We start from the raw sequence: 10,311 nt of genomic DNA, 5'->3' as shown, positions 1-10,311 counted from the left end.
CAAATATCGCCTATATATCTGTAAACATTAAAATCAGAGGATATACATAGGCCTATAGGACAGACGCTCATGAGTTCATGCTTTGTTTTATCGCTGGATTTTAGGATAGCCTTATGCCAACCGATTGCATGGAGATGACTGGAGACTTTGTGAATTTAAAGATTGTCATAATGTGCTGTCTCTGCTATTGCTGCTTTTGATCAGTCAGATTTGCAATCTCCTGTGGTGGGTTGGACATGATGTAGCATCATCAAAATGCCCTCCCAGATTCCCCTTTCCGCCTTAATGCACACTGGTGCCGGAACGAATTATCTCGGCAAAAAGTCTAGGGTGCTTCGTCCCGCCGTTCCGCCTCGGTCTATGTGAAAAGGACAGGCGTGCGGGGATTTTGGCAGTGTGTAAGGGCCTATAGTGTCCAACTTCAGCTCCATAGAGGAATCCATACAGGTACACATGTACACACACACGCACACATACACACACACACCTGCTTATAAAATAATGTTTGCCTTTGTATGTTCACATGTGTGTGTGTGTGTGTGTGTGTGTGTGTGTGTGTGTGTGTGTGTGTGTGTGTGTGTGTGTGTGTGTGTGTGCGTGCGTGCGTGCGTGCGTGCGTGCGTGCGTGCGTGCGTGCGTGCGTGCGTGCGTGCGTGCGTGCGTGCGTGCGTGCGTGCGTGCGTGCGTGCGTGCGTGCGTGCGTGCGTGCGTGCGTGCGTGCGTGCGTGCGTGCGTGCGTGCGTGCGTGCGTGTGTGTTCTGGCAGGCCCTCTTAGCCAGCAGCTTTGTGCCATTCTACGCGGGGCTCAAACCGGTGGAGTTCCAGGGACAGGTGAGCACTCCTGATTGGCTGAGATAGACAGTGCAGTGCTGCCTCTCTCATTGAGTTCATATGATTGGCCGGTTCTATCTGTGCCATTCTCTGTGATTGGCTGGTAGACACTGTCTCAGTCTCTGTGATTGGCTGGCAATGTCTGTGCTATTCTATGATTGGCAGGTATTTTCTCTCTCATAATCTGTGATTGGCTTTTAGTCTCTGTGTCATTTGTTCTGTGATTGTTTGGTAGTGTCTGTGTCATTTGTTCTGTGATTGTTTGGTAGTGTCTGTGTCATTTGTTCTGTGATTGTTTGGTAGTGTCTGTGTCCTTCTCTAATTGGCTGGTAGTGTCTGTGTCATTTGTTCTGTGATTGTTTGGTAGTGTCTGTGTCATTCTCTAATTGGCTGGTAGTCTCTGTGTCATTTGTTCTGTGATTGTTTGGTAGTGTCTGTGTCATTCTCTAATTGGCTGGTAGTGTCTGTGTCCTTCTCTAATTGGCTGGTAGTCTCTGTGTCATTTGTTCTGTGATTGTTTGGTAGTGAAGCAGTGGGGGATTGTTGTGTGTCGTCCTATTCCAGACGTGGATAGATGGAGGTTTCACCGACAGCCTTCCCATCATGCCCGGCGGCAGGACCATCACCGTCTCGCCCTTCAGCGGCCCCTTGGACATCTGCCCCACACACACCGGGCGGAGTCCCATCATGCTACGCCTCGCCAACATGAGCGTCCACGTGAGTCTTACACACACTCACACACACTCACACACACACACACACACACACACACACACACACACACACACACACACACACACACACACACACACACACTCACACACACACACACACCGGACAGAGTCCCATCATGCTACGCCTCGCCAACATGAGCGTCCACGTGAGTCACACACACACTCACACACACTTAGACACACACAGACGCATGCTCACATACACTGGACGCACACATACCAGGCAAATTCTTGACCTGTGAGTTTTACACACACTGTTTAGAAACATGTGCTCTCTGAATCACTCATCTTGCTTATACACACACACACACACACACACAGACAGTACAGTACAGTACTTGCATGAAATTAAGACACACACACACACACACACACACACACACACACACACACACACACACACACACACACTCAAGACACTCGTATACCAAACATATATGTGTTTGTTTGTGTGTTAATGTGTTTACAGTGGGCATCGCTTTCAAATGGCCACTTCATTCGCGCATTACGAGGCGTGAAGCTACGGGAAGCTTTAGTACCACTTTCAGCCACTGTGCGTCGCTCTGCCACTGTACATCGCTCTGCCTGCCGCCCCAGGATCTACCATTAAACATAATTGTTGCCGAGAGTAATCCCAGCCTACGAATTCAATAACAAAATGTAGTCAATTGACTGCTTGACATGTCATTTTTATTTTTCTGTACAATAAACAAATACATCGACAGTTGGATACTTTATCATGTTCCCATGCCTACATTTTGGTGAGTAGGCCTAGGCCTAGCATAGAGATCATTAAAACAATAAAGTAGCCTATGGCTCTCCGTTTAGGACATCGAAAACTTATATTTTTAATAGGGTAGACTACCGTCGGAGATGCTGACTTGCAAAGGCCTCGGGATAACACGTTATCTCCACTATCATCAGTCAATGCCCCCTTGATCAAAAAAAGTTTGAGAACCACTGGCTTAACAAGTTAGGCTACCTGCAGTCCAGAACACACAGAATATTGCAACAGAAAGTTGCCTTTATAATCAACTACTATTTGTTCCAACAGCATTCAAACAAAGCCTTTATAAAAGTGAAAAAAAAAATATTCCATAAGAAGTAAAATAAAATACTGTTACTGTAACTGTATCCCAAGCTTCAGCTCCCCACGTCTGTGACAGGCAGACGTGACACCGCTAAATTCTCAGCTTGTTTATAGCCTACCCCACACTGAACGCGTAAGACCGCTAGCTAGGCCCATCACTGTGGGGTGCGGTAGCCTACTCTCTGGGATTTAAGTCAAGCAATATAACCATACAAATGTTTCAAAATGAGTAATTTCGGCTTTGTCTGAACTGGCCATTGTAGGCTACGTAAAAAATAAACAAGTAGGCCTAGGCCTATCCCCTATCCAATGATATCGGCAAATGTTTGTTTTCCAAAGTAAGAATTTCACTTCACCATGCACCTTCGACAATGAATAGCTCATTACACTTATGTTACTGTTGAACGTAGGCATAACTGGTATCATTACAAACATTATTCTGTGTCCTAAAAACTGGCATTTTATGGCATTGTGTCATGTAAGGTCGTTGCAAAATCTAGAGAAATGTGTGAGGTGGTCAACATTGGGTTAGACACCAGGGGCCATATTCACAAAGCCTTTTATCTTACCACTAGGAGTAGGCTACTCCTAAATAGCAATAAAAGATTTTAGCTAGGAGTTTCCCTTATTAAGTTATTCACAAAGCCTTTCAGACCTAGCCTAGGCTAGGCTACTCTTAGTAAGGAAAAATGACAACTCCTGAACAGATTCTGGAGCTGAGCGCTCTAGAATCTTTGACTAAGAGTGAGTGAGTCTTCGTTGCTATGGATGACGTTATTACTCATGCATGAGCTTGACTGAAATGACCACCTTGATTGGCTGATGATTGTAACGCGGGAATGATTCCAAACACCTCCCTTACGATGAGTGGCAGGTGACAGGTCTGAGAATGCGTGCGCTACACAAGGATGCGAAGATGATAAATAACTGAATAAAAAGGCCTAGCCTAAATTAATCAAGAGTAAGGCAAAACAAATAGCCTATAGTAGCCTAATGAAACATATGGATTGATGTAGTATCTTTGTAACATTATTAAATTAGCCTAATCTGTTACTATGCCTATGCCTACGTTTGCAAAAGAGAACATTTTAATTTGATTCACAATAATGTTACATTTAATTTACATGTTGACAATGAGTAGCCTAGGTTGTTGTTGGTGGCGTTATTGCATGTTAGTTATGCCTACAATGCAAAATTGCTTCCTCACGATTGCAAGCTCATGTAGCCGCATAGGATTTCAAAACAGATGAAATGCCACAAAACCGGTTTGTGAATAGGTCTATGAGTTAGGAGTCATCTTGACTTCTTTTAAGCTGTCACAGCTGGTGGGAAGGTGTGAATTGTTGGGGGCAGGGCAGCGTCGGCGCCAGAGAGCAACTGGTGGGGGGGCTATGAGCACTGACAGGGGGGGCACCTCACCTCACCTCACCTTCGTTATTTTGCCATATAATAAAGAGCATCCTTCGAGCCTTTTGGATAACTGAATCAATATGATCAAGGGGGGAAATAGTGCAAGAACATGAATAAACTAGCACACAACGTTTAGAATATTATAATTTTAATAGAATAGCGTTGCATAATCTACAATACAAGTAAATAGGCTATAACAGACTCACCACTAACAAGCCTAGGCTATAGGCTTCACTGTGTCTTTCCATTCATTTCGAAATGTTCTTGTAAGATCCTGCTCAAAAGCAAATCACACATACTGATAATATCACAACATTGCACATAGGCTATGTGATCCCTCAAAATGTTCTTTAAAGTAGCCTACAGAACAAATTCTAACACATTTACGAAGTGGTAAATGCACCAACTGTGATGGAAAGTTTAAGAGCAAACAGGACACTCGGCATGACTTTTAGTATTTTTTGCTGCTCTGACAGTCCTGTTTTATTGCCACTTTTAAGTCTACTGTTTTTGAGTTTGGAGAAGTAGGCCTACTTGCAGCGACAGGCTATAGCCTACGAATGCCGACTCCACTGTCGCATTTCCCAGGCAGGTCCATGATAGGCTTTTTGTCACTGCTTCCAAAAATGTCTCCCTCTGGATAAAGCAGGTTAAGACCCGTGCTGTGTTGCGCTCACTAAAGGGCGATTCTTAAAGTAGGCCTAGCCTACATGATCCAAAGCACCATCTCCGTTGCTCGAGTTTATCATTAGCACTGGACAATATCGGAAAATATAGGAAATGCGACATGTCAGTTTGGCCCTTTATGGTTTCTGCAATTTAGATTAACAGATCATGCATTCAGCTTGGGTCATCCTGCAGTCATACGAAAAACCTTGTATTTTCCATTAGGCCTATATTCCCAGATCTATCTTGAGACCTTTTACTGGATTTCTTATGCAGCAGTGTCTAAAAACCCTACTGATCGAGATTTATGCTCATTTGGCGTTGCAGGAGTCGTGGTAAATATATCGGTGGCACTTATTGCAACGGTGTCTGAGTGTGCAGAATCCCTTTTCATCGCGCAGTTTGCATCACGCAGTTTGCGCACATAATCAACAGTATAGTTGACACATGTCATGTTTCATTTTGAGTAGTAAGTGTTCAACATCAGTGTTCAATATGGATTTAATTTCAATCATGCATAATAATATTTAGATTTGTTTATGTGAGGGAGAGAACTCAGTTGGGGGGGCACACTGGCCTGTTTGGACGGGCCTGGCCCCCTATGGGCCCCTATGGGCCGCCCTTGACGCCGACGCTCACCCAACGTGAATCGGGTGGTCAGTTAATAGGCCTAGCCTAGGCTATATTGTGAATATTTTTCTTGCCATCTAAGGCACGAGCGCATCTGTGAGGCCAAGCCTCACCAAGTATCCCGTTTGTTTACAACTAACATTACATTTAATTAAACTGCTTATAGGCTATGCCGAAATAGTTTTCAACATTTTGAATATTAGTGTTGGGTGAATTAGGAAATGTTCTCAAAGTAGCCTTAGCCTATGGCTGAAAGCTGCTTGGGATCGATCCCCCCTGTCAAGCGGCACTTATTGTTTCAAAAGGAGTCATTTTGGCTTTGTCGGAACTGAAGAGCTGTGGACGTTACGGCAGGGCATGCCCAATGAAAATAAATTAACGCAACCCAACGCAACGCAACACAACACAACACAGACCCTGCTTCTCTCGCGTCAGTCACTGACAGTAGCCTAGAATAAATGCATGAGGGAAAACACTTCCCCATGACAAAGACATCGTAAAACACTGAAAGTTAATATTTTGTCAGTAGCAACATACATCTGTCCTTTGTCAAATGTGTTACGTTCCAAGTAGCCTAGTGCATTCTGCTTCATAAAGTTGAACAAATACATTTGCTTATTTCACAGAAAAATATAAATAGCCAGTTTAGGGTCTAGGCCTACACAGTGCAGAGTTGGTAAGTTATGGTAGGCCAACTTGGAGTGAACATACAAACAGGGAAAATTCTTTCTCTAGTAGCTGAGTAGCCTGATGGTATAGGCAGGTGCGCTCGTAGACATACGGACGAACATGCAAGCGCCAATGAATCGTGCTCTCCGGTGTTGTGTGCCTTCTGGTTTCTGCACCTACTGGTTTCCTTGCGCGTGCATGCGCTGCAGCAGTTGTCAGACATTCACAAACAAGTTGTTTTAGGCGGTTTGAAGTCGCTTTTCATACGCCATGAGCACTCGGCTACATTACAGCCACTCGGACAAAAGACATGTAAAAAAATATATGTTTTGAAAACTAGCATTAAACTGGATTCGATCCCGCAAAAGCAACACACGCGTGACTCTCTCCATACTGATTCCCTACTCTTTGAGCCAACTAAAATGTTACGCAAATCAATTAACTATTGTAGCCTACCATTAATTAATAACGTAGGCAACACCCAGGTAACATGTTGTCCAGGCTATCTGAAACAAGGGGTTGCCTCTCATCTACAACAACCTTGGGCTGCTACAGTCGTCAGTGCACTGTGCACAGTAGGCCTATGCTACTCTTTGTGGTTGATCAACTAAAAATAAAAGATGTATTTGGTGATGACGTTATTGTAGGCCTAGTAGACCTACATTCTGAGAAATTAAATGGTACACATGCTACATAGCGCACCAGACCGCGATGTCTTCAAGGGTTGAATGAAGGGAGTTTGCAAAAATTAGTGTATTTTTCAAGTCAATAAACATTCTTAATTTTCGAATGTCTTTGTCAGGGAACATCTGACTTTTAAAAACCATAGGCCTGGTAGTCGCTCAGACAAGGAGTTATAAGATAAAGGCAATACCATTTGTGTCACCTAATGCAGTTCAGTGAATAGCAAGATACCATCAGAAGCCAACAATCATAAAGCACAGTGCGCGCGCGCGCTCTCCTCCCTGCGCATGAAGCTGTCTGTGTGTTGTAGGCTAGATTTGCGTGAGTTTTTTTCTATCTGCTTTACTTTTGTGAGTTGCGACCACCTAGGCTGTTATAGACGTTCTATGAGGTACCAGTGTTTAGCTGTGTCACAAAACAATAAGCTTTGTCAGACAAATGATATTCAGGGCTATATACATTTTAAACATTCGGGGCTGAAGACCCGACAAAGCCTTGCGTTAATTCTTCAGGTGGGAAGTGTCAGGAATTTTCATACGAGAGACGCTCTCATTGGTGGTTAGTATATGGAGTAGGGAATTGACAGCAACATATCCAATCACATTATGAGAGATGCTGAATTTAACATAAACTGCGATGTTTGATTTTAAATTAATGTAAATTTAGCCGGGACTGTAAGCTGGCACGCGTGGGTGCTCGATGTTTTCAGTGGGTGCCCGAGAGACGGAGCACCCACGGTATCGGCACCTATCTCGCGGTTGCATCCATTACAAACAAACATGCAATGTGAACGTCTGGGATTGGGGAGAGCACTAAATGCTCTTCTGAATAAGCACGAAGTCAAGCCTTTAAATGTAAAACACTCTTTAATAATCAAAAAAATAAACGCTAATGAAGTAAACTTGTGACCATCAAAAATCGTTTATCGCCTGTAACTCCGTGATAACAGGACGTAACAGGAAGGCATTTGGCTGAGCAACGGAGGTTAATATGCTCTATATTTTGTCCAAATGATGTCTGTCTATCATCGTTGCACTCGGAGAAAACCAGAATGTTTAATTTGTCCTGCGTTTCTTCTACGGCTGCAAACGGGATTCACTCGCCGTTAACCAAATATTTCTTTATTAGGGCAGGGCAGGCATATTTCTGGCTAATAAATTATTTCTAAACCAGTCTGCTAAAGTCTGTAGTGAAGTCTGTGTAGGGTTTTCCAGCTCCATTTCTTTTTACGAGACACCCTGCTCACTTGAGACCTCTGCCAGTTGTTGCAGCGTCGTTGCAGCGTCACTGGAAAAATACAAATTAAAGTCGCGTGATGCCGCGTGATCCCGCGCGCGGACCGCGAGGGAAGCTGGCCAAGTCGAAGCACTGCCCACTGTACATGTCTGTGTTTCAATGCTTGTGTGTGTTTGTTTGTGTGTTAATGTGTTTACATGTCTGTTTCTTCTGTATGCTTGTGTGTGTTTGTTTGTGTGTTAATGTGTTTACATGTCTGTGTTTTTATGTTTGTTTGTGTCGTAGTTTTCCCGCCAGAACATCGTCCGGCTGAACCAGGCACTCTTCCCTCCGCCAGAGAGTCGCATGCGAGCGCTCGGCCAGGAGGGATACGAGGACGCCGTCCACTTCCTGAAGAGGGAACGCTGGACCTCCTCCACTTCCTGAAGAGGGAATGCTGGACCTCCTCCACTTCCTGAAGAGGGAATGCTGGACCTCCTCCACTTCCTGAAGAGGGAACGCTGGATATTGTCCACTTCCTGAAGAGGGAACGCTGGATATTGTCCACTTCCTGAAGAGGGAATGCTGGATAGTGTCCACTTCCTGAAGAGGGAATGCTGGATATTGTCCACTTCCTGAAGAGGGAACGCTGGATATTTTCCACTTCCTGAAGAGGGAATGCTGGATATTGTCCACTTCCTGAAGAGGGAATGCTGGATATTGTCCACTTCCACTACCCTATGCGTTTGACTTTCTGAAGAGGACTTTCACTCGAAGAGCGTTTTTTAACAGCCTGGGTCAGAGGGGTTCTGTTCTGGATGTTTTACTCAATGATATTATAACCAAACATAAGATGACCAAGGCGAACAGATTTATGTAATTTGGGATTGCTGCTATAAGTGCTCAATGCCTGTTTTTCTTTTTTTTTTGTATTTTGCTTAAATGGACAGTCATTATTTTATATGAAACAGTTTAAATGATTGTCGTAGTCTTTTAACATTTTAGATAAGTGGGGAATGCTTGTGTGTGTGTAATTTGGGTGAGTGTGTGTGAGTGTGTGTGTGTAATTTGGGTGAGTGTGTGTGTGTGTGTGTGTAATTTGGGTGGGTGTGTGTGTGTAATTTGTGTGTGTGTGTGTGTAATTTGGGTGAGTGTGTGTGTGTAATTTGGGTGAGTGGGTAATCTTGGTGTTTGTTATTAATTCCCTTATTTAGTACAGATGTGTGTGTGTGTGTGTGTGCAGGAATACATTTTAATAAAGTTCCATCGAGGACTGACACCATAATCTGACGCTGCATGTGTTTGTGTATCTGTTACAGTATGGCATAGTGTGTATGTGTGTTTGTGTAGGGCACAGTGTGTATCAGAGCAGGGCATCCCATCGTGTGTGTGTATCTTGTGTGTGTGTGTGTGTGTATGAGTGTGTTGTCTCTACAGTTGCTCATGCTGTTAAGAGTGTTTTCCTGCTGGTTGAAGCAGAGCATTAGAGCGATGCCTCCCTAGGGGGGTGGAGTGTGTGTATTTGAGAGCGAGTGTGTGTGTGTGTGTGTGTGTGTGCTTGTGCTTGCTCTCCTCTGGTGGCTGCTCAGAAGATGAATCGCCGTGGGGATTTGTGGTCTAGTGATGCTTGAAAAGAAGCAAAGTTTTTCCCAAACGCCTCTTTGATTGACTTCAGCTTCCACAGCTCAGGCAGGCTGGTCTGTGTGTGTGTGTGTGTGTGTGTGTGTGTGTGTGTGTGTGTGTGTGTGTGTGTGTGTGTGTGTGTGTGTGTGTGTGTGTGTGTGTGTGTGTGTGTGTGTGTGTGTGTGTGTGTGTGTGTGTGTGTGTGTGTGTGTGTGTGTGTGTGTGTGTGTGTGTGTGTGTGTGTGTGTGTGTGTGTGTGTGTGTGTGTGTGTGTGTGTGTGCGCGCGCAGCAGAGCTGTCTCCACAGACAAGTGGCGTTCCTTGCCTGTAGGGGTGGTGGCAGGGTCGAGCCCATAGATCTTCCACAAGCAAGTCATCATGTCAGTGTGCGTGTATGTATGTGTGTCTGTGGGTATGTGTGTCTGTGGGTGTGTGTGTCTGTGGGTGTGTGTGTAGAGAATGGAACATCGTAGACTTGCCTTCTCAAGTGATTGGTTCGGTCACCCTGTGTGTGTGTGTGTGTGTGTGTAGAGAATGGAACATCGTAGACTTGCCTTCTCAAGTGATTGGTTCGGTCACCCTGTGTTGGGAAGCCCATTAGACCAGCTTGGTTGTGCCACTCTGGAAGTGTATGACCCCATACTCTGTGTGTGTGTTTGTGTGAGTGAGTGTGTGTTTGTACACATAAACCTATCACCACATGCTCACAAACAAAAAACAAAAAGTGCCTGCTGTGTGTGTTAACTGATTGATCACAGG

The 10,311-nt window shown here is 44.5% G+C and overlaps 1 protein-coding gene across 1 annotated transcript in view; it reads left to right on the top strand.

The window, feature by feature from the left end:
• Positions 1-9,219, top strand: part of pnpla4 (patatin-like phospholipase domain containing 4) — a 13,051-nt gene extending 3,832 nt beyond the window's left edge. Inside the window, 3 exon segments of the mRNA XM_076302865.1 lie at positions 766-831; positions 1,396-1,548; positions 8,236-9,219. Coding sequence (XP_076158980.1) covers positions 766-831; positions 1,396-1,548; positions 8,236-8,376 — 360 coding nt within the window. The 3' untranslated portion in view covers positions 8,377-9,219.
• Positions 9,220-10,311: the final 1,092 nt, after the last annotated feature.

The sequence above is a fragment of the Alosa pseudoharengus genome, unplaced genomic scaffold, assembly GCF_046254945.1.
Source record: "Alosa pseudoharengus isolate Yale_2024_CS ecotype anadromous, Long Island Sound unplaced genomic scaffold, YU_APseudo_1.1 YU_APseudo_1.1_scf_24, whole genome shotgun sequence".
Taxonomy (NCBI): domain Eukaryota; kingdom Metazoa; phylum Chordata; class Actinopteri; order Clupeiformes; family Clupeidae; genus Alosa; species Alosa pseudoharengus.
Note: the sequence above shows the minus strand (reverse complement) of the source record. Positions and strands in the feature narration are given on the sequence as shown.